The sequence below is a fragment of the Anthonomus grandis genome, chromosome 4 (assembly GCF_022605725.1).
Source record: "Anthonomus grandis grandis chromosome 4, icAntGran1.3, whole genome shotgun sequence".
Taxonomy (NCBI): Eukaryota; Metazoa; Arthropoda; class Insecta; order Coleoptera; family Curculionidae; genus Anthonomus; species Anthonomus grandis.
The window spans coordinates 27,884,750-27,909,951 of NC_065549.1; the positions used below are offsets into that span (position 1 = coordinate 27,884,750).

Sequence of the window (25,202 nt, forward strand, 5' to 3'; positions counted from 1 at the left end):
TTGTTTTTAGAGAAAAATAAGCAATAAAACAATTTTAAAAAAATATTTATTTACAAACTGCGGGTATTAGTTATTAAGTATCTTTCAGGATTTTCATAACCTATCAATTTGGGTAATTGTTTACTATCCTATAGATTGTCTATTATATAATAGTGTATATAATAGACAATCATATAAAATATAATCATATAATAAATTCATAAATATATTCATCATAAATTCATTGTCGGAGACCAAAAATTTCAATTTATTTGGGCTGGGTTGGGTGGGATTGGGTTAGGTATGGTTGGGTTGAGTTGCATTGGGCTGGGTTGAGTTGGTTGGGGCTGAGCTGGGTTGGTAGTGATTTCCTTTTATATAAAAAGGCGCTGGGTGCAAAAAGGACCTGTTGGGTGAATAATCATTTTTCATAAGAAAAACTGATTGCGCAAAAAAAAACGAACAGGGGTAAAATTTTAATATTTTTTATTTTCTTTTTTTCAAATGATTGAGTCTTCCGACATCGAATTTATAATAAATACGACATACATTAACTTTTGTAACTGTTTAATTTTTTAAATTCGTACAAAAAAACGGCGTTCGATAGGATAGTAAACTGTTACGCCAGGGGTAATTATTTCATATAGTCACTTTTTTTTAAAAGATTAAAAAAAAATAAAATTGAAAAAATTGAAATTTTTGGTCTCTGACAATGAAATTATGATGAATACGACATTCACTATCCTATGTACCTGTCTTTTTTTTTTAATCTTGAAAATGGGTAGTCGATAAGATAGCAAACCGTTACAGTAATTTGTATACATTCCAGCCCTGACAAAACTCAACAATATAAATGAAAACTTGGCTCAATCTGAATAAGGCTGTAATATATGATATTCTCTAAGAACCTGTTTCTTTTCTTACTTATAAATATTATTAACTAATAGCTCATTGCACTTTTTTATGACACCAATTCAGAAATAATGTTAGTTACAAATTACTTGATAGCAATAAGTGTGTGTATAAGTAAATTAAAAACTGTATAGTCTATTACAGTCCTTTTGGTTATTCAGTATGTTATATTTAAGGTGATACACTATAGTTTATAATCCAAATATCCTCGGAGGCATATGACTTCATCAAAATCATCCAGTTTCTCCAGCATATTATCCTAAATTGCACTTTTTCAAGTTTATTAGTCAAGTAGTAAATATAAACACTATCACCACACCTATGCAAGTCAAATGGAACATTGTTTGCCATAATTTTTAATGAAAAACATGCTTTCACAAGATCAAAAACTTGCACTTTCCCAAGTTATGGTTCGTTTTTTTGGCGTCAAATTCCTCTTCACTTCGCAATAAGTATAATGAAGGTATTTAATGTTCTAAGAAGACGAATCACAGGATAGGAGGCCAAGTACTAAATTACACAAAGTTAGTTATAGTGTTTCTTAATCAGTATCAGGAAGTATCATCCCAGGTTCTTTGTAGTTATATCTTAAAGCTTCAAATATACTGAAGAACTCACAAATTAATAACTTTTGGCAAACTATCGATAAATATGAACTAATTCCTAAATATAAACCTAACCCTATTTTGTGTTAGATGACAACACTACAGCTATTTCGAATAAAAATTGGCTGACGTGTAAAAGACCCAACCGATCATACTCGAACGTTTAAAATATTTCGCGGGTATTGTGTCGAATGTCCATTATGTCAAATGACGATTGTGTCGAATGCACCCGTCTCACTATTTGCTTAAGCTTCGTTTCCTACTTCGTTTCCTACGAAGCGGTACCGCAAAAGAGCGGCCGTAATTTGGCGGCCGTTTTTGTCAACGAGTAGTATGGCCGCTTTGCACGGTGAATATTACTGTAAAGTAATACGGTGCGATAAAATACGGTGGCAAGAGCCAGTTGACAGTTCAAATCAACGATTGTGTGTGGTATTTCCAAGATGGACGATCTAAGTTTGGCTATTCTAATAGTTCTTGAGGATGAAGAATCATCAGAAGAGGAGGGCAGAAGGCAAGAATCTGATATTTATAAAAAACGGGAGACGGAGGGTGTCTATGAAATTCTGATATGCCTTCATCTTATATCAAATGACACAAAATTTAAAGACTATTTTCGATTATCTCGAATTGTTTCGTTACGTATTGGATAAAATTCACGATGATATTACTGTGAGAGCAAGCAATCGAATTAAAAAGCCGATATCAGCAGAACAAAAGCTATGTATTTTTTTAAGGTAAGTAAATGTAACTAATAACAATGGTAGTGTAACGTGAGATTATTGTAATGTCTGAAGTGTATTTTAAAAATTAAAATCATTGCTCTCTGCAGTGGAGTTGGAGGTGGATGATCCTGGAGAGACAAAGCAGATGCTCTCATTACTCTGGACAATCCTGCTTTGATTGTATAGTGCTAATTCTGCATTTCCAATCATAGTAGCTATGTGCAGCCTGAGCCTTACCTGTTCTGGTGTAGGTAGTTTTTTAACAATTTTAGCCATAGATGCAAAAAATAAGTCATTCTCGTCTTGAGCTTCCTGCGCATGTCCTGTTCTATGAGCAATATCTTGTAGCAGTTGAAGTCGGGCGTCGGAATTAGCACTTGATTTACGTTTTTTTACTGAATATAATGTCGATTTAGAAGTCGTACTACTGGTACTGGCAATCCTAGGAGTATTGTATATCTCCGATATACAATATCTCTGTCTTTTCCGATTCTATCCGGCAGACATTCCAGGACCTAGTGTTTTATGTCTGTATAGGTAAGCTTTGTTTTTCGCTACTATCTATTTCGGACATGTTTTGTATATTGATCTGATTCATATCTTCCTGAGAGCTTTGGCTTGTCTTTTCAGTATTTTCAATGTTACTTACTGTTCTAAAAATAAAATAAGAATAATACAGGGGCTTGATCTCAAAAACATATTCATTATTACTTGGGCAGCTATCTAAAAAACACAGTAACTCCGACCTTTTTTGCAGCTTCTCCTACTGATCCGGTACTGGATTTTCCCCTTTTCCTAATGTAGTAGTATAATATAGTCTCTAATATAAGCCCAACGTTTACTGCAGACAATATCTGAAATGTCAAAAAATAATTAAATATCACACTATCATTATATGTAATTGTTTGTTTTTAACTAGCTCTATAATAATATGTAATGTTGACATTACTGTATTTTTAATAGTTTGGAAGAGTCACGTTTGTATTTTACGCGAGGAAAGGAGAGTACAGCAAAGTCAAGTCTAAATTTTCAAGATTTTTTTTATTAAATGCCTTTAATAAAAGAAATTTTCTGTAAAATTTAGACTTGACTTTACTGTATTCTTCTTCCCTCGCAGAAACAGTTCCAGAATCCCCAATTTGTTGCATTTTACTTCCAGTACCGTTCCCATATACCATACCATGTCACTTCTCCACAACAGGTACTAAATTAAATATTTTGTCAGTATTTGCTACATTAACCATCTGATAGAAATAATCATGGTTGAAAATGGGATTGTAAACAGCACTTCTTGGAAAATTTTATCATTTTTAAGATTACACAATCTCTCGACAATAATCAAACATTTTCTCATCTCGTAGATTAATATACTAAACTGCTCGTCATAAAAATCGACGCACCTACTTTTTTGGCCAATATTTGACAGCTCGCCATTTAAAAACATGTTAACGGATTTTGACAAACTTGGTAAATTCTGACTGCTTGATTCTTTGGCTCTTACATCTAATTTTATTATTGGAATCTTCAGCACACAAGATATATTACAGGGTGAGGCGTACAACTGAAAATGCTTTCGGAATACTATGTGCATATTTTCGCATTTTCTTTGAACCCATAGTTTTACGTCCCGAAACAACAGATATGTTAATTTTGTGTGCCTGTATATTGCACAATATATTGCGTGAAGCAAAAATACCTGCTCCTAATCAAGCTACAGTAGATGATGTTATGCCTCTACCAACACAAAATCTAATTAATCTAGCGGAAAATAATGCACGTGCCCGACAGACATCACTTGAAATTCGTGATAAATTCAAGAATTATTTCAATGGACTTGGCGCCATTGAATGGCAAGATCGTTACTTTAGAGAACAATAAAACCTTAGATATGTATGTATATAATAATTATATTATTAATTAATAATACTCACCTGTTTTACGAAGTATTATCCCAATTTCCTGCCTTAAAAAGTGATTCATGAGTTCGAACAAAATCAATTAAAATTTCATCTTGTTCGCTAGACCAACTATTTTCTTCAGCCATTTTTAATTATTAGATATTATTTAAACAAACAATCACTACACTGACTACACAAGACCGCAGTTCACCCGAAAACGTTTATATAGACTACCGTCAAAAATCGTGCTTGCACTATCCCAACGTACAGAGCGGCCGCTTCCGAAATTACGGTGCAGTTTTTTTTTGTGCCGAACGCTCGGGAGGAACACACTTCGATTTGCAAGTACATAGTACATACACGCTTTTTCGCTGCGAAGCGTGCCGTCAAATTACGGCCGCTCTTTTGCGGTACCGCTTCGTAGGAAACCGAAGCTTTACAGATTTCATTTTTTTTGGTACCGTTGAATAGAGAATTTTTATTTTTATATAATACATAATATTTACATTATACGCACTACATAGTGCATGTACCTGTAATATGTATGGAACATACGATACTATTAAAGAAATGTAAAAATATTCATTTACACAGGGACGTTTCCAGGGGGAGGGGTACTCGGGCATCTGTCTCCCTCAGAACTCTATTCATTCCATATCTTTCACTTTCACTTCTCGTAAAACTAGTATCTTATTATTACCAAAACTAGCGATTTTTCAGTTCTTCAACAAATATTAGTTATTATTAACCTTTAAATAAAATTAGCTTGGTATATTGCTGTCTAATTGGGTCTTTTACTTCAGATTTTTTTTGTGATGAAATGAATCCGGATATTTAAATATTTCAAAATAATTGCTTCAATTAAAAAATAAATGTGGTTGTTGTTGTTTTCAGCAGTATGGTCTTTTAAACGAAAAAGGCAGTTTGCCTCAATAGTTTGAAACACAAGTCTATTTTTTAAAAGTTCTATAAAATGATTATTATGTAGTAGTTTGTTTTCATAAACCCTTATAAAATGTTCAGACATTTTGCATATTTTTATGACATCATTAGAAGGATACGTTAATCCTCCTCTGGATTTTGTTGATATTAAGGAATTTAAGAATTCCTTTTTCCTTCTTCTTTCACACCATTCACATTTCACTGACTTTTGTAGATGCCAAGAAACAAACCCTGCAATATACACAACTATCTGAAATGAAGATTCACTAATTACAGCATGATTCATTATATACTCATGATCTTCCCACAAGGCCGCAAGGGAAGAAGTTGTTTCTAAGTCATCTTTTTCATTGAGGAATTGTAGATTTCTGTTACTTATATTTATAATACGCTCTGGCTTATCTCTGTTGGCACCTACTAATATAGGTATAGGGTTCAGCTCTGACAATTAATCTTTTGTAGGCTGCAGTGAACTGTTTACATGTGGGATTATTATTAAAACCGCCTCTCGAACGAATCGATGAAAAAAATAGCTCGATATGGTCTTGGCTTACTTTGTAAACAGGAAGGTATATTAAATATTTTTTTGACAAATAACTTCATCGTACATTAATAGAACACTTTTTAAAGAAGTTATAAGACCTTTAAACCCCACTTTTCGATTGGAATTAATTATCACTTCATCATTAATTGTTAAAGTGGATATGTAATCAATAGCCTCGGTAATAAACTTTTTTGTGCTTTCAATATTTTTTTGAAAAAGTGCCTTTTTAAAGCCGGGTGAATTGAGGGATCTGCTATTTAAAATGTCAAAAACTCTATTAATTTTTTTAATAAATATAATAGTAGCAGAGCAACCTTGGAATTATTTTAACTCCAAGACATTTTCACAATACTTTAATGAATCAGCAACAGATTGACTCAATAACTGAATAGCTAAACGAACTTTCATTTTCTGTTTAAAAAAATGTAAGTGAGCTTGTCTTAACTTGTTTCCTAAATGGAGTCCCTCTGCATTTTGTAGTTCATCCAAATTTTCAATAAATGCGCACCTTATATATTTGCCTTGCCCATCTTTAAGAATGTTTTTTCCCCAAATGTGTTTCTCACTAATTTTAACATATGACACGGGTCAAAAAAAATTTATATATTAGTACTGTTTACAGTAAAATAAGTTTTCATGTCATAAAAATCTGTCTTACAGCCTAGCATATGTACCATTGCAATATTTGATGGAGCCCCATCAAAAGTCAGTAAAATTAAATGTGCACCTGTTTTTTGAATAAATTGAATGCAATGCAAAACGATTGAAGATTTTTGATTGCCTGTTAAGGAGTTTGTAAAAAAATACCCTACAGGTAATTTCCATGTAGCATTAACACCAACAACCATTAACACAAATGCTTCTTTTGCATCTTCCGTTGAGTCATTATCAAAGTCCACACCACAATTAACATATCCATGATACCTCTTCCCATCCCATTCTATTTGTTTTCTGAGCGAGATTTCATCAACCACAAGGGATAAAATGAGAGGATTTTCTGAAGAGCTAACATATTTTTTTAAAGCATCAAATGCTTCTCAGCTAAAACCTGGCTCAGCATTTATGTTTTTAAACCATTTGCCTATGGTACTACGGTGAGGCAAGCAAGTATCGAAAGTTTGCCTAACATAATCATACCCCTTGGATAAAAAGAAACTTAAGGTAATTGCAAATTTACGTAATTCAGGCGAATATTTACCTCTTCTAGTAAATTTTCTTTTTCGCAATTCTTGAACTGTGTTAGGCATACTTTCAAACATGGACATTTGTTCTGACAATAATAAGTTTTTTTATATAAATCATTAACAAGATGTTTTAGTGAAATGACTTTTTTTTGTATCTCTTCACCTTTTGCCGGAGAACTTTAATTCTTCTTGTTTGCTCTTTATTTTTTTCTTTTTGCCGAAAAAGTTGCCTCTTTAAACGTTTTCTTCTGGGTGATTCCGGCTCCATTTTTTGGCTAGCAGTCGAAATTGAAGCACCTGGTTCAGAGTCCAAATTTTGCTGTAATGCTTTTCTTTTGACACTCTGTAACAATGAGTTAAATGTAAAACAGAATGTCTCGAATAATGTGTGAATAAGTATATACCAAAAAATAGTGCGTAATATCTATCAATTTAATTGTTTGCTTGTTTCTTTGTTATAGGTACCTATGTATTAACATTAACACTATTAAAATGTAATTTACCTATACAGTGTCCCAGGATGAGCGAATTTATAAAAATTGCAAAAAAATGTTGAGTTCAAATTTGACGGGGACACCAGGACGATGGGCATCTAGCCCTGCTTGATTAAAAAATAAAATGTTGCATATTTTTATTTTTAAAAAATCAAGCATATGAGCATTTTTTAAATTTTATAAGTAGGTAATAAAGTAGTATTTCTAGGTAAGATATAAAAAAGTTTATGGGAAAAGGTTGTTTAGAATACAAAATTATGTCCACTACCTATCGAATTTCATAACCTTAGGCCTACTTTGATTTTTTTATTTTTTTTCCATTTCTATGTAATTTCACTTATTTTGGAACACAAAACGAGGGTAGGTATATATACATAACTATATACTCTATATAGGATTTAAGTTAGGCTATCCCTTGACAGTGGTAACTTCTCATTTCTAATCCTAAACATAATCTTTAATTAGCTAAGTACCTGTTTTGACTGCATATATTTAGGATATTCTGGAAATATACAAGGGACTGCTGCATTGAGAAGACGCCTTCTGCAATCTGTTGAATAAAAAAAATGTTCCTCAAAATGTCTAGAACAAACTCCATCATTTGGTGATGGCTCCCAATCCCTTAATTTCATAGCTAGAATCCACAACTTTTTTCTTTCTGGATCTGAAGGAAATCTGAAATAAAATTATATGTAAATATCTACCCATTATATATATGTGTTCTACTTACTAAAAAACAAAACAAGCCTAATAGGTATAATAAATACGCTTTTGTACATCTATACAAAAAATAAATCAGAATAATAATATTCAGAAATTAAAAATTAAAACATGAAATGTCACGAGACGCCACTGGCGAATTTGTTTTCATAATAATTATAATGATGCTTAAGTGCCTCATCATGAATTAAAATATACAGTAAATTAATTTATTCCCTAAGAGCGATAAATGTTTGAATGAGATACGTATCATATATACATGCCAAATTAATTTATGAGCAAATAATGTTGTAATGAACAAAAAAGCAAATGAAGCAAAACCTTGTATACTTTTATTTACCTGTGAAACCTAATATTTGGTTCCTTTCTCTCACTACGGCTTTTGCACTGGTAAGCAACACAATAAACCATTGTAGGGACAACTTATTTTATGTTTATTTATTCACAAATATGAAAAAAAACTTCAAATAAAGCTTGAGACAATTGTGTCACAATTGTCTGGCTCCTTTTAAATGGCGGACGGATCGAAGACCGACACAGTGCGCTGCTATTGCCCGATGCGCGTATTGGTCCTCTCTCATTTTTTAGCCCCCCCACACACGAGGAATTCAGCGCGTGTGATTGGAGTGTGCCGTTCAAAAACCCTGCGAAAAAGTGTCAATTAGTGGTACAAACCATCACGCAGGTTTGGAGTGGCATTCCAGCCGACACGAAACGAGGTGTCTTAAATCATTTAAAGCATCCACAAACGAACACTTCGTCGTGTGCGTTATCACGACGTTCCGGAAATATTTAAATATCCGGTTTTTATTTCTTTAAAAGGAACCGTTGCCGTTGTAGTAAACCTTTGTTGTTAAAAATGAGTGATACTATGTAAGTAATTACAAAATAATGCAATTTATTTTGTAATTACTTACCTAATATTACCTATAATTATTTATAATAAGGAATATCGTAACCCAAAAATTGTTTTTTTCTAGCCTCAACATTTTGTTACTAATTTTCTGTTTGCATTAATGTTAAAAACAATAAAATGTTTTAATATGGAATTCCGTTAAATTATGCCTTATAAGTGAGGCCTCGAGAACAAAACCAGATAAATCCACTTTTTAAAATTTCCGCTTTCGTTGATTTTCTTTAAATTTATTGACAGTTGCCATTACGGCAGTTTATCTTTTTTTAAATACTTAATGACATATTAAAATTAATGACGTTTGAACCGGACCACCCTGTATAATAATTTAAAACTTTGAACAGGTACCTCAAACCAGAAATGTACTCACAAAATTTATTAAAGTATATAGAGAACATCCTGCGCTCTGGAAAATTAAGTCAAAAGATTATACCAATAAAAATTTTAAAAATGTGGGTTATGACGCTTTAGTAAACATCTGTAAAGAAGTTGAACCGAATGCGAATCCTTACGTGGTTCATTCAGAAAGGAATTGAAAAAAATTGAACAATCTGGAGCTTCGTCTGATGATATTTATGTACCCACCTTGTGGTATTTTGAACTGTTACAATTTACTATGTGAAAGACAAAATATTGATGAGGTTGAAAGTATTGTCGCCACAGAAAAACAAAGCAATGACGATATCCATAGTCAGACAGCAGAGGTAATTATTTATTATAAGTGTTAACATAAATATGCACTTAAGAATAATGTGAAACAAATACATAATATAGTTGGTTTTCTTTACGCTTTTCCTTTTTTTATCATGTCTTCTTGCCGGGCTATTTTTCCTATTATATAATTTTATAATAGGAATTATTCCTATTATATAATTTTCTCGCTTAGCTTCCAATGGTAAAAAAAATTTAATAATTCTGCTGTCTCTAGTCACCTCCTTCTATTTCATGTGTTTCGCTATTTTCCTTATCAAGTGTGGAACTTGTTATATTAGATGAACTATGCCTTCTTAAATAGTTGTGCAAAACGCATATTCCAAGAATTATATACTTTGCTTTAGATACGTTCAAATTTATACAAGTATGAAGTATTCTGAATCTAGAAGCGATAAGACCAAATGCATTTTCAACCACATTTCTCAGGCTCTAGATAATCTGTAGTTGCAAAATCTTTTTTCAAAATTCAAATCTTTTTGTGGATAAGGTTTAAGAATATGTCTATGCAAAGCAAATGCTTCGTCGCATACAAACACATAATTTAAATGTTCTGTAGTTTCAGTATTATCTGGCAAATTTAAGGCATCTTCTGAAAGTCGGCGATAAAACTCAGTATATTCGATGACACCTGCATCTGACATTCTACCATTTTTTCCGACATCGACATAGATAAATTCATAATTTGCATTTACTAATGCCATTAAAACGATGCTGTAAAAGTGCTTGTAATTATAATATAAGGCACCTGAACCAGCCGGAGGTGTAATTCGTATTTTTCCGTCTAATGCTCCACCACATTTAATGAAGTGCCACTTATTTTTAAAATCTTTAGCAATTGAGTTCCATTCTTCTTTAGTTGTTGGAAACTAAAATAAAATAAAAAAATTTTACTTTTGTAGACTTCGAAAAGTAAGGCAACTAGTCAATATTCAAATACAGAAAAAAAAGAGAATCAAAAAGGATGAAACTAAAGCGTTTATGAGGGCATGCACATCTGCTCTCACAAAGAATGAAGAATTTACGGAATTTTAGGCAGTTGGGATGAATATCGCAGCTAAATTAAAACGCATGGACCAATCGCAGGAAATTTTGGTTGAGTTTTTAATTCAAAAAATTTTAACCAAAGGCTTGTTAGGTGAACTCACTCAGGACACAGATATTTATGAAAGACAGCAATGGACATCAACAACATCATTGCCTCTAACCTCACCTGTATCAAATTTATCAAGTGACGTGCGTCAGTATTATGAGAATGCCGGCAATTATAATTTCTAAATAATTATAATTACAAATTATTTGTATTTTTTCAGAATTCATCTTTTTTTCAAAGAATAATAGTTATTTGCTTGTATTTGTGAATCTAATAAAAATATCATTCTTAGCTTTAAATACTCATTTTTTAATTGCTCATAAATTATTTTGCAAGTTTCCGGAATAATGTATCCCAATGCTTGAGGAGAAATCGCAGTAGAAAATTTTAAATCTTTAAGGATCTACCTGTAGCCAAAAATCTTAAAGTTGCCATGAGTCTTTCATTAGGCGGAATAGCCATCCTCATTACTGTATCTTCTTTAACTAAATATTGTTCCAGTACTTAAAGAAGATTATCAAATGTTGTGCAGGCCATGCGTAAATAATTTTTAAAATCATTGGGATTCTTTTCCCTTAGTTCCTTAAGAAGAGGAATATGACCAAATTGGCTTCTTTCTTCTAGCCACTTTTTTGTCCAACATGCACGTTTCTTATTTTTTTTTTATTTTGTACGGACGATGTATATGCATATATTATTCCACAAGTCACTGCTCTGTGCCTACTTTTATTTTTTAACGTTAACATGATTTTAACTAGTGTACTCTGTCGAACAAGCAAACACTACCAACGCCAATCCCTTTCAGATTTCTAAAATGCCACACGCCCCGCCAAGTCTACAGGAATCGACACACTTTTCTGCCACAAACGCGCGTCTCTGAATGTGAAACTCATGTGTCGGATTTACCCGCGTGAATATTTTGTACGTTTGTGGGCGAACACATTCTTGGCCCGCAACGTGCCAATCCTGCGCGTTGGAACGGCACACTCCAATCACGCGCGCTGGAGTCCTCGTGTGTGGGGGGCTCTCCTCAAAGGAGCCTGCATGGCCCATGGGTCCGCGCATAGATAACACATGGATGAAACTTGTATGGTGAAAATCGGAATCGTATACCGGCCATCTTGCTTGGCAAAATTGACAGGGAGCATCATTTGTCATTGTCATACCAATTACCATTTGAGTTTGTTTTTCATTTCAATGAATGCAAGCGTGGGTTGAGTTTGCTATTTGTTTTAAGGATGTTATTTTAAATTTATGACTTTTTTTTCTAAACAGTTCTCTTTCAATATTGGGAGTAGTGTCACAGAATAAACCATCGATCTGAGATCGTTTATTCTGTGGTAGTGTTTTAATTAATTTGCGGCAAGCAATTCCAGGTTTCTGGTAAGAAAATCTGATTTTATTTATTACTATTATGTTTTTGTATTGTCAATCTTTAGTCTTTAATAAAATCAAATTCAGTTGATTTCAATGAAGAAGTTTCACTTTTCAAGTATTTAATTTTTAACTTGATTATTATAAATACATATTACAAAATGTCTGGCCTCTTATTTTCTATTCAACAATTAAAAATTGATTGAAATTTTCCTGACCTTGATGTAAGAGTATGTATATTTTAAATGTTTCTGAGAAACAGTAATAAAAGATTTTTTTAATTTCCTTCAGTTCATATTACAAGAAAAACATGGAGAGTGATATGCAATGTAAATATTATTAAGACTTTGAGCTATAGAATTTCTTCTGATCAGTTCCCCACAAATTTTAATAATGCTGATACCGCTGGCTTTACACTACAATACATATTTATTTAAACATTTATTTTGTCTTTTTTTTACATGAATCATTTAGTAAATTGATTTATAAGGTTTGCACTGTCTATTTTTTTATTTTATTTCCTGCTCGTATCATACCACTTCCTGTGTTCACTGAGACAAGACATAGCTATAGCGGCTAAGAGACCTGAGCACCCGCAATGGATCAGAATTAATGTTTTTCTTACAACTTGTTTTTTTAAGAGTTTCTTTTTATTTTATGTAAACATCTATCCTTAAATTAAGTTTTTAGTAATATTATAGTTCCAAGATATGTTGATAGTATTATAAGAGACCAACAAATATATTCTATGTAAGTGATATATGTTTATACTAAAAAGTTGTTTTCATTTTGAAAGAGTTTATTTTGTTTTGTCGATGGATTTATTGTTTCTTTCGATAATACTCTGTTATAGAATTTTTAATTAATTCTAAAAATTAATATTTAGATTATAATTTAAATAATAAATGTATTAAAGCAAAAAAAACATTGTTTTATTTCCATTTGTCCAATTGGTGATATGTCGTACACTTTCATAGATTATTGCAGAAAATTAACCTATATTAGATATGTAAAATAAAGCTGAAAAGTTTTATTTTTGTTCAGATCAATATCTGATGACACCTAAACAAAAAGGCTCTTTTCTCTATGAGTAACCTTTTTGATTAGGCGTTTGCTTTAGATATTACGATTAAATGATAAGATTGTCAGATTAAATAAAATGTGATTTCCCGCCTTAATTTGGCCACGCCTTTCTACCATTTCGATTGGTCTAATTAGACATGTCAAACTGTCAAGTTAGTTACAGCAGTTTCCGCTGCCAAGCGAGAGGCCGCTAGCTGATTTGTCAGAAGAATTTCTTTCAGTTTGTATGCAACCACCACTTCTCTATATATTTGTGTTCTGTGATAGATAAGGGATTGTATAAAGTTTGGTCCGCGTCGAGATGAGGCACATCGGCGCGGTTGCCAGCTTTTGTAATTAGTATTGGCGGAAACAATAGTAAAGGTAACATCTGGTTTAATTATGTCCTTGATAATTTTTAAAATGTGTTGTTCCTGATTCTTTTGAAATTCTTACAAAATGGTGGTTTTTATTAAAAGGTTTAGTGTAGATGGGAAGTGTAAAGGGGTAGTTCTGATATTGGGATATTCTTTCCTTCTGTATCATTATTGGAGTGTGCAGTGACGTCAGCATCATCGTCGTTTGCGACGGGGTTAACAGAGTTTGAAATGTTTTGGGCTGGAGCATCTTCTTTGTATCTTTCATTAAGCAGAAAATCGGCTAAGTCAAAATCAAATAAGTTGGCGACTGTACTGTCGGCATTTGGGACATTAGACTGTGAATCGGCATCATTTGTTTCAAGAGTGTTAAGATTAATGCAGAAGAGAGCATCTGCTAGTAGATTCTCTTTTCCTTTTTACAGTGAATTTCCAACAAACTCTGCCTATGGCTATGTTGGAGGCGTCGGTGGTGAATTTAAAGGGTTTTGTGAAATCGGGGTACTGGATATGAGTTCTTTGCATTTTGAAAAGGCATTTTTATACTCTAAATTTTCTATATTACTTTGGGTATTTTTTTATAGACATTTCGTTAAAGGAAAGGTAATTTTGGCTTAAAATTGTTAAGTTTTTCATAAATCGGCAATAGTAGCTTACAAGCCCTAAAAAAGAGTTAATTTCTGTCTCATCTCTTGGTATCGGGTAACATTGGATTACTTCAATTTTTGTTTTTGGGTTTTATTCCCAGAGGTAATAATGTGACCTAGGAAAGCTACCTCTTTACACAGGAATTCTGACTTATCAGGCTGTATTTTGACATTAACTTCCCTTACTTTTTTAAATATCTGACGTATGTGATCTATGTGTTCAGATAGGGACTAAGAAAAAATCACTATGTCATCCATGTAGACAAAACAAAATTTGTATAAGTAATCATGAAAAACTTCATCCATCATACATTGGAACGTAGCGGGTGCATTTTTGAGGCCAAAGGGCATTCCGAGGTATTCAAAATGACCATTGTTGACGGTAAAGGCCGTTTTTTCGATAGAATCAGAGTCCATTTCTATCTGATGAAATCCTTAGGCGAGATCTAGGGTCGTTAGGTACGTTCATTTTCCGAGATTATCTAAAATCTTATCAATTTGGGGAAGGGGCCATTTTTCTTCTATTCTCTCGTTGTTAGGGGGTGTATAGTTGATCACCATCCTATGTTTCTGGATGCCTGAAGCATTGGGCTTTTTCGGGACTATCCACTCGGGTGCGGAATACGGAGATATTGAAGGACGAATTATTTTCTTGTCTAGTAATTTCTGAATTTGAGATTGTATTTCAATATTCATTAGAGGGGGATGTCGAAAGGATTTTACATAAATAGGTCTGTCTGTGTTAGTTCGAATTTTATGTTTGGTTTGACTGGTAAAACTGACGTCACACCCTTCGTGATACTTATGTGATATCATGTCTTTATATTCATGACATCAGGGTAAAATTTTTGATTTTTCGAGAGGAGTTAAACGATCGAAACGTTAGATGTTTTCAGGGTAAAATTTTTCTAAAATTGGGTCTGAATGGGTTCAGTATATCGAATTGATCTTGGGGATGACTTTTATTCTTTAATGAAAATTTACGTGGACGGTAGGCGTGGGGTTGGGAATAGTGCAAAAGCCATTTTTAATTTTTACTAAACTGTTAGGTATAATATGATTATCTGTGTCAAATGATGGCAAAATATCGACACCATTTTCGAAATTTACTAGAATTTTTAAAAAGCTATTGTTAAAATTGTGTACCAGATGCAAGAGGGGCTTATTGTAAGCCAGAGAGAAGGGTATTATCATGTTTTGTAACTTCAGGGTTTTGCTTTCATAATCTAGCAAGGCTTTTAAGTCTTAAGATCTTTTGATCCTATTAAGGCATCCAAATCGTTATGCCAATTTAATACTCTCATTTTAAATTCGTTTTTTATACCTAGCTCTTCTAGCAAATACATTTTTAAATTTTTGGTTTCTTTATAAGTGTTCTTGCATGCTGTTACTTTGAAAGGTTCAAAAATGTTTTGTCGGAATATTTGTTCGCAATTTTAGGAGATATGATAGAATCAGACGCACTAGAATCAATTAAAATTGTCAATTGCTTTTGTGGTAAATAAAAGTATGAGAGCTCGTAATCATACTATTTCGTATTAATATATTTCTTAATTTTTGCGACGGATATGAACTAGACATTAAATAATGGCAATTCAAACAAAAACTTACAGTCCAATCAAGGGATGACCCATAGAGTTTGCACAGTATAGGTTTACAACCAAAGAAGTCCCTATAAAGGCGTGGCTTAAATCGTTCTGGTCCAGATGAGATGTTTGGCAAGGCAGCACTTGGATTAGCTAGGTCCCTGACGACACGGTAGGCGGTTTAGCAGTTTCTCGGCTTGGTCTTCTCCAAAAGAGTCGCAGTACCAAGGGTTGCAGTCTTGGGGTTGGTCGATGACTTCAGATTCTTGATGGATAGTGCACTAAGATTTGACAATCACTTCTACACAACGGCACACCGATAAAGGGTAAAGTTGCACTATCCTGTTCGCAGTGCCAGTTAAATTCAGATATCGACGAACGGTCTTTTGAAAAACATTTATTAACACAAAAGGGCGTTAAACTAGGTAAAGAAAAATATGAACAGCATCGGTATTAGCCGAGACTTTGACACAATATTAATGTTAACGATGCTTTATTATATTAACGATATTTATTACCAGCGATTCCTTAAATATAAAAATAATCCTAAGCAAAGCATATTATAATGTAATATAAACAATTAATTGTGGTTTGAGGATAAGTCTCGCGATTGTCAAGTTTCCTGAGCCTTCCGATAAACATTAACTTTTGCGTTTTTTAAGTATGGTTAATTTTTCATGTTGATTCATTCCTAACAGATCTGATGTCTTAGAATCTCGTTTAAATAGAGACATTCGAGAAAATTAAGAAATTATTACAAGAGAGTCCTTTTCTTGAATATTTTGACCCCAGCCAGAAGATTATCAATTCTGCTGATGCTTCTTAAAGAGGTTTAGATTGAGACTTTTAAGATATTATTACGAAATCTATGTTCCAGGCAAATATTTAGTCATTGCGGATGCTCTGTCCCGAAAATTTGAGAAAAACTCTAAATTTTCTGAAAATGACGAGCTAGCCTTAGAAACAAACACTTTTATAAAGTTAATTACTACAAATTTCGAAATTAAACCTTATTTCTTAGAAGAGATTAAATCTGAGCAAAATAAAGATTCGATTTATTCAAAACTTAAAGAATACATTCACTCAGCTTGGCTCCAGAAAAATTAAATAGATCCAGAACTTTCTAATTATTTCCAACATAGATATGACATTTCAGAATGTGATAGTTATCTATTACGTGGTTCACGATTAATAGTTCCTCAATCTCTTCAATCGAAAACTTTAGGTTTCATTTATCAGGGTCATCAAGGTATAGTAAAGTGTAGAGCGAGAGCCAAGTCTTCAGTTTGGTAGCCAGGACTATCCACTAAAATAGAAAATTTTGTTCGCAATTGTCCACATTGCATTTAGTTTAGATCTAACTTAAAAAAATATTTCTGTAAAGACGATATTCCAAATCGTGCATGGCAAAAAATTGATGGAACGTGGTACCTTATTGTAACTGTTTATATTTCTAGATTTTTTGAAATTTTTAAACTTCAATCAATGACCGAGAATATAATTATCTCTAAGCTGAAAGAGTTATTTGCTAGATATGGTTAACCAGAAGTAGTACGTTCAGATAATGGATCTCAGTTCGTATTCTCGTATTTGAGGTCAATCCGTTAAACTTATTTTCTGATAAATAATTCTGGATGTAAATACATAATTTTTATGCAAAATGAAATATAAAAATGTCAAAAAAGACATAAACAAAATGTCTCCTGGAGTGCCACCGAATTAAAAAATGTAATTTAATTATTTAAAAAAAAAATGCCAAGTGGTTATTAAAATTTCTTGTCTCTTAGCACAGATATAACAACACAAATTCCTTTCGTCATATCTGTACTCAGTGAGTACATTTATAGCTACAATTGTAATATTACTTATTGCTTGTAAGTTAAATGATAATAATTTTACATACTGTTAGTTTATTTTTACCATTGCGATTGGCAATCATGCCCGGATTACACGAGGCTAGTTTTTCCAGCTAGAATAGCAAGCTAGCGCTTTTAAACTAGCAAGCAAGTATTACTAGCTTCATGTATACAGAACTAGTTTCGCCTGTAGGCTAGTAAGTTAGTAAGAAAGACAGTAAGCCACTGTCTTAAGCTAGGATAGTTTATTAGCATGGAGTTCTATTTTGTTAAGCTACTAGCGTGTTCCTCTACTGGTTTTACATCCTGGCTTCTATACCACCCTCGTATGGCCGGCAAGGCTAGTGTTTTCGAACGGCAAGTGCGTAATGTCGACCTGCTTTATTTTTTTACAGATGACCGCGTGCTTCTAAAACTAACATGCCAAAATTAAGTTCCGAGATTAATTTAAAGTTTGTACAAATGTATCGTAAGGAAAAATGTCTGTGGAACGCCACTATTCCATCATATAAAGATGTCTATTCGTGATTCAGCACTACAAAAAATAAGTGGTAAATTCTTAGAACTCGGCATAGAAATGTCTATCAAAGACATAAAAATGAAGATAAAAAATTTACGAACCACTTACTGTCAGGAACTGTCAAAAATTGAAAAATCAACCAGGTCTGGAGCAGGTTCTAAGAAATGCACAGTTTTATCAAATGTATACCAATGAAAACGAAAACAATAGTAAATAAGATTGCATTATTTATATATTTATAATAAAATAATGGGTGTCAACACAGGGAAATTTTGAAAAGCAGCGCGTTTTCTCTGCGGCGCGCACATAAATAAACAGTCAAAAAATCATTTTTAATTGCCAAGGCACCGCACCATCGTTGTTAAAGTAGGTTTTAAAAGTCTCTCTTCTCGTCATTGCTGATATCGAAGAATGATTACTCTCTTGTTGACATAAGCCCTTCAAGTCCTGCAGTTTCTGTTCACTCCACCCTCTGGTAAAAGATTATTCTCTAGTTTATTATATATGGAGCAAGTTTTAAATACACTTCCATCTGATGCCATTCCACAAGCCCCAACATCAACATAACGAAAGCAATAGTCATCATCTACTAATGCCATAAGAACAATACTGAACCCTTTTTTTATAACTGAAGTACATACTTCCACTATTACCGGGAGCAATTATTTAAATATGTTTTCCATCAATGGCACCATAGCACAAAGGAAAGTTCCATCTCTTTCTAAATCCATTTTCTATTTTCGCCCATTCATCAGCATTATTTGGTATCTGCAAAAAATAATAATATACCTATTTATTATAATAATTATTACTAAAGTGTTTCTTTTTCTGTTGTTGTAGCACAGTCAAGAATCAGCATGAATAGCAAGATAACAGTCAAGTGAGCCTAGCCAACATTGAAACTAGCAAAGAAAATATTAACAACAGCTGGAATGATAATAGTAATGTCAGTGAAGACGTTTCAAATTCTGAAAATTGTTCATCACGGCCATCTACATCTGCGACAGGTAATAAACCACAACGCAACGAGTCTGCGACAACAACTGCGGAAACTACTAGTAAATCAAATTATAAAATGTCAGTTCCAACTCCGAGAGAGAAAAATTGCAGAAGTGGCATCTTTGGTTAAGGAAATAAAGTCAATAAAGGATAATTTAAATAGTACACATACGGGTTAGCATTCTACAGCACAACAAAATGAGCATTATATTTTTAGAACTTTTGTGAGTAGCCAACTGAATATGTTATCTACTGCACGAGCTATTATTGCTCGGATCAATGCCATATTATCTCAGTCTCGCAATGAAGATCTGAACTGCGTAAACACAACATTTACATCCCGGACGCCTAGTAGTCATTGCTCTTCAGATTCATACACAACAATTAATACTGTGCCATTACCACTTACATCAGGAGAGTCGGATTTGTCAATAATTACAGAAAATGAAGCTAACAATTATCAAAGACAAAATCCAATCAACGAGATTAATTTAGATTTTTTACGCCAGGACAATGAGAATCCTATTGCTATAGCATTCCGCAATGCATAATTTTTTTATTACCTTAGGTATTTGTCATATTGTGATAATATAAAAATAAACAAATATAAAGTTATTATTAGTACTAACCTTTGTTTTTTTTCAGTGCCTTGAAGATTTCTTCACATACCTCTGGTATGAATTTAGATATGGAACACTTCGAAACCCGGTAAAAGTGACTCTGTCTTCTGTAACTAATGCCGGATGAAAGAAAATCTAAAGTGATCTCCAACTTTACTCTTGCTGGTAAAGCCTCTCTTATAATAGTATGCTGTCGTTGAATTTTTGGCATCACAAGACTCAACAGAATATCAAACACATCTGGCACCATTCGTAAAATACTGATATACTCTTTTAAGCCTTCATTGCGATAATCTAAGTTTTTCTAAAACCAGTGCGGATGATCCACGTTCATTCCTTTTTAAAATCCATGGTCTTGTTTAAACGCGTTTTTCCAATAAAACTTCTGTTAATTCATCCAATGCAATTTAACAGTTTTCGAAGTAACTGTTTCAGTCGAACATTATTTTTTTTGGAAATATTTACCATTTTCAGTGAATTTGTTGCTCTATTGATCTCGCAATAGTACTAGCTAATGGCTTAAAATTTCCTAGCCACATGTAAACCGTTCTAGCATGCGCCAAGCCAGGACAGTAACTCAGGCTAGGACACCGGGATATCTAGCTTGCTATCCTAGCTTGAAAATCTAGCCTCGTGTAATCCGGGTATTATGTAGGACTTTCCTTGCAGATCGCTTTAAGGGTGGTATAAAGGCTTAAATATTTATCTTTAATCTTTCTTGTGGCTACTTTTGTACGGATTTAAGTTTGAATTTCAGAAAATATTGTATATACTTAATCTGCTATAAACTGTTTCCGTTTGCAAAAGAAATAAAGAAGCTCATCAGAGAAAAGGCAGTAATTAAAGACAAAATTATTATGGCAACGTCCCAATAACTTACCGTATATTTCATTTAATAAATGAAATGAATATACAAAAATAAAAACGCATGTAGTTTAAAGTAAACTTTTATTAATATTTAACGTTTTCAAGATCGACAATAATCACTTTACTTTACGAGTCACAAATTACGATTAACAAACAAGTAACTATATTTAGAAAAAATTGAATCTTGTATTAAAATAGAAACAAAAATTTTAAAATTATAAAGTTCTATCTTGAAAATAATACCGGTTTCTAACCTTTCCTTCTTCATCCACTGCATTCCTCGCACCCGTCTTGGCATTAACGCAAAATTCATTTCTCGTTACTGAAATTCTATTATTTATCCCCTCTTCAAATCTTTCAAAATTCAAGAGGCGTTGTTGAGGTGTACTATAGCTTTGAGGATATAGAGTTGTTGGAGGTTTCCCATATGGTAAACTTATTTGCTGTGAACTGCTTTGTAGCTGCTTTTTAGGGGTATAAGAAAATAGTGCTCCCAAATTTCCTTGAGAAAGATTTAGATCAGCTGTTTTATTCCTGCAATTCTCTGAATATCTTGACGTAGTCACCTTCTGATTAGTATTTGGTGCATTCCAAAAATTGTTATCTTTTTCCTCTTGAGGATAGATGGGTAGACCTCCTAAATTTCTTGCACCTGTAAGTAAAATATAATTTACTTCAATACTAACTATTCTCTAACTATTTGTTATCTCTCTGTTTATATTATTCTCTACTGTTTTTAAGTTTTTGCTAGGTACCGGGTGTCCCACTAAAAATCGATATGGCGCATAAGTCGGCCGCCGAATTAAAAAAGTGCCAATCAATCATCATTATATTGCACAATGATTGTGTTCTGAACAGATTATAGCTATTAGGGATACGAATATTTTCTGTTTTCCTTGATAACACTTATTTTATTTCTTTTTTATAAGCTTCAATTTTAAAATATTAAAGACATTTTATATAATATAAAATAATCGAGTTAAAAGTTAGAACCTTTTATATAACCGTACTGCTGTATAAATTATTTTGTAATAAGCAACAAACTTTGAATTGATCTGGTAATAAAACCTCTGCATTTTATTTATTTAAAAAAGTTCTTCTAAACAATATCAAAACAACTAAAATACTGGTTTAGATCTCTCGAAAAATTAATTTTAAATAAACCCAATTGGAAATAAATCAATCTTTTAAGTTAATAATGTAATAAATAACGAACTATTAATAATTACAAAAATTAATTTGACTATTTACAAATTTTACAAAAATTATTTTAAACCAAAGGTCCCGTTTATTTTAATAAATAAAAAAATTACCAAAAAAATATTCTTAGAAAATTAGCTTAAACCAATGGCACAGCATAAAGAAACTTCTTTTAAGTTTCTTTATGCTTTGCCAATGGCGTTGAATTTTGTTGAATTTTACAAATATAATTTTGACCAATTACCTATTTTGTTGGGTATTACGTCATTATATTTAGGTAAATATGGACTTAGAAAATACTATACGCTCAATTATTAAAGAGAAGAAGACAATATACTTATTTATGTATTTAGAAGAAATGTGAGCTTGTACCTTTAACGATACCTTTCATTATATTTAATTCAATCCACTTATTTACATGAGGTATAATAGATTTTTTGATATACCCAAAAGCTAAGGCTTTATCTGTTGACCTCTGAGCTCATTTCTTCTTTTCAATATCCTATCTAACATTATTTTTTATGAAAATTGAAAAGAAATAAAACCTTATTTCAGAAGAAAAATCTAGATTGAACCAATGTTAGGAACAAGAGATGTTTTATCTAGCTATTGTGATACTGAAAAAAAATCCTCTGCCATAAATTTTGAAATCAAATCAAATGGTGATGCTGAAAAATTAGTTGGAAAGTCGAGGAGGGCAGTTTTTGTAAAAGTAGGAGGTGATTTCGTGAATAACTTTTTTGAGGTTATTTTTTTTGAATCGTAGATTCATTTTTTTGAAAACTAGATACTTTTTCTTGCCAAAAAAAAGCATGTAATAAATTAGAAAAATTGCTGCCTAGCGCTTTCGTACTTTCTTGGTGTCGACTTTCCACAACAGCATGAAGATTTCTATCGGACCAGTGATGTGATTTTTGGTAAATGAAACTTCAATTTTGTGCACATTGCTTCATCCGTGCATAAAACATTTCCAAAAAAAGAGGTTCTTGTACCAGTTTTCTTAATAACCCGGGACAGAAGATGACTCCAGCGGGATAGTCTGCTGGAGCAAAAGCTTGTACTCTTTGGGTATGATATGGAGTTGAGTATGAAGAGTCATCCACGCAGAATAAGATTTTCAGAGATTTTACGTGTATGCACACTCAACAATAATAAGCTGACAAAAATTGTGTACCAGAACATTTTTTTGCACTGAACCCTTCAAAGCAAACTTCAATTTTCTCGAAAACCATCGATGTGCAACAAAAGTTCCTTTTTTTGTAGGACAAAGTATGCAGCTTTTAAAAATCAACCAAACTCATGCTGGGGAAAAAATAACTTCAAACAAGTTATTTCTCAAACAATCGCCCACTCTTGCAAAAACTATCCTTTTCGATTTTTTAAATAATTTTTTAGTATCACCCAGTTTAGAGTAAAAATTTATGGCAGAGGATTTTTTTTAAACTTCGTTTTTAAAGCCTACAATTTTAAAAAACCTTTTTTAAAATTCACCCTTTCAGTGGCCCTTAGTATGCGTTTTCCACCCTATATTTATAAGAATTTTTTTTACTGGTTTAGGAGTACTATTATTACCGCCTGAATTTTTTTTCACCATTTCAATGACATGTTTGCCCTGTCTTGCTTGTGGTGTGAGGTAAATAATCTTCAGTAAATTTTATAATTTTTTTGTTTATATCACTTTTATCTCATCTCAAATACTAAAAGAAAGTGGTGGGGGAAAGTAGGTCTACATTTCTTTAAATGTTAGTAACTCCGGATTCGGTAATCGAAGTAAAAGGAGATAGGTCTTGTTTAAAAGAGCATTTCTTACTATTTATTTTACATTATAAAAAATAATACTAAGCATTTTACAGTAGAGGCTGAGAGCGCTGTTTCAAAACTTAATAAACGTAGTGCATTTCTTCGAATATTTTGAATGAAATAATGTATGCACTTTAAGCGAGTAGGAATAAAGTTATTTTTGAAGTAATAGTTTAAATGTCAAAATGTCATTAGATCAAAAGTCCGTGAGGTGAAAAAAGACGGGTAATTTAGAACTTGAAAACGAGAATGTGGAAGAGCATAAGAGCTTCTCGATCAAGACCGGAGTTGCCATCACATCTGCAAGACCTCAATGCTATTACATCAATTCCCGCGAACCCTAGCACTCAAGCTGATTTCGAAACTATTAATTATTTTCTGAAGGAGAGATACGGCGATGCACGTTTTGACTTCCGCACGTGATTGAGTGCACCGAAATGAGTTCACATGGTTTTAAATTTAACATTGCAGGCATAGATAACCTATTCTTACATATGATAAATTTAGGCTTGCCTATTCTGTAAAAAATTAAGATTTGGTCCTGACCGGCAACGGCACTAGCTCACATAAATCATCAAATCGGGATGGGTCTTGACCGCAATTTATCCTTATTTTTTATTCTACTAAATTTTTCGTGTCGATCATGAATTACCGTTTGCAAAAGTTTAACGACTAATGACTGACTGACGCTTTTGTTTAAGTATTATTTATTAGACATAAATCAGTTCATCAGGGTGAACGCAGAATTGCCAAGTTTAGAAAATGTACCCACATGTGTGCCTCAAGGGTCTATTTTAGAGCCACTTCTCTTTTTATTATATACTTTTGACGTTGCCAAGATAATCAAATTTTCATACTCCTATGCTGACGATATGCAGCTTTCACTTTCGACCCAACCTATTATTCTGATATCGAGGCTAAAATTAAAATAGATCCACGGAATATTTAAAATTGCAGTAATCAGATCACTTGGGAACATAGAGGCAAATAGAAACTTCTTCAATCTTGTAATCCCTACGGCGCTCTGCGCGTAAATATGCTTTTGTCCTTGGATTTTCCACTGTAATTTACGCGTGTACTCGTTATAATTCACAATAACCTACATTATTATCCATATATCCGCTGCTTTGTTGAGAAGGCCAACAAACGCTAGAAACCACCTTACTCAATGTATGGAAAATGGGGGGATTTCATACAATGTGTTTTATTGTATTTTAAAAAGAGGGAGTTATGTTGCTGTATACAGTGCTTTCATTTCAAAACGAACCACCCTTAATAGCTTAAAAAAAAACACGTAAATTTAGATGTACAGGAGAACGTTTAATTTTCTATCTGATTTCAAAGTTCTGTCAATCAGCTCCTCACCTCCAGCTAACCGCACTTTGATTGGTCAAATGGAAGCCCACATCGTGTGACACATCATTGTAAGCAGCATTAAAATATCTATTCAACAGTGCAAAGTGTTGCAGTAAAATTAAATCGGTTAACCTCCCAGCGAATAGTGAGCTACACAACAACCCACCTACAAATAAAATTACACCTGAACAAAAAAAGTAAAGAAAATTTTAAAAAAA

At 32.8% G+C, this 25,202-nt stretch overlaps 1 protein-coding gene and 3 long non-coding RNA genes across 5 annotated transcripts in view; 1 reads left to right on the forward strand and 3 right to left on the reverse strand.

Annotated features, from left to right (window-relative positions):
* Window positions 1–28: 28 nt before the first annotated feature.
* On the reverse strand, window positions 29–4,384 carry LOC126735453 (uncharacterized). Its single transcript, XR_007660408.1, has 2 exons — window positions 2,933–4,384; window positions 29–2,874 (listed from the first exon to the last, which is right to left on the reverse strand). It is a non-coding gene; the product is annotated as an uncharacterized LOC126735453 (long non-coding RNA).
* LOC126735450 (uncharacterized) overlaps window positions 385–25,202 on the forward strand; it is a 224,282-nt gene continuing 199,464 nt past the window's right edge. The window contains exon 1 of the long non-coding RNA XR_007660405.1: window positions 385–1,067. This is a non-coding gene — a long non-coding RNA (uncharacterized LOC126735450). The remainder of the gene's footprint in view (window positions 1,068–25,202) is intronic.
* On the reverse strand, window positions 6,610–8,582 carry LOC126735451 (uncharacterized). The gene is made up of 3 exons (XR_007660406.1): window positions 8,344–8,582; window positions 7,757–7,958; window positions 6,610–7,132 (listed from the first exon to the last, which is right to left on the reverse strand). It is a non-coding gene; the product is annotated as an uncharacterized LOC126735451 (long non-coding RNA).
* The window catches only part of LOC126735443 (probable ATP-dependent DNA helicase HFM1), a 48,938-nt gene continuing 44,431 nt past the window's right edge, over window positions 20,696–25,202 (reverse strand). For both annotated transcript variants that reach the window (XM_050439429.1, XM_050439427.1), the window contains exon 21: window positions 20,696–21,280. In XM_050439429.1, the coding sequence (XP_050295386.1) occupies window positions 20,844–21,280 (437 nt within the window). In that variant the 3' untranslated portion in view covers window positions 20,696–20,843. The remainder of the gene's footprint in view (window positions 21,281–25,202) is intronic.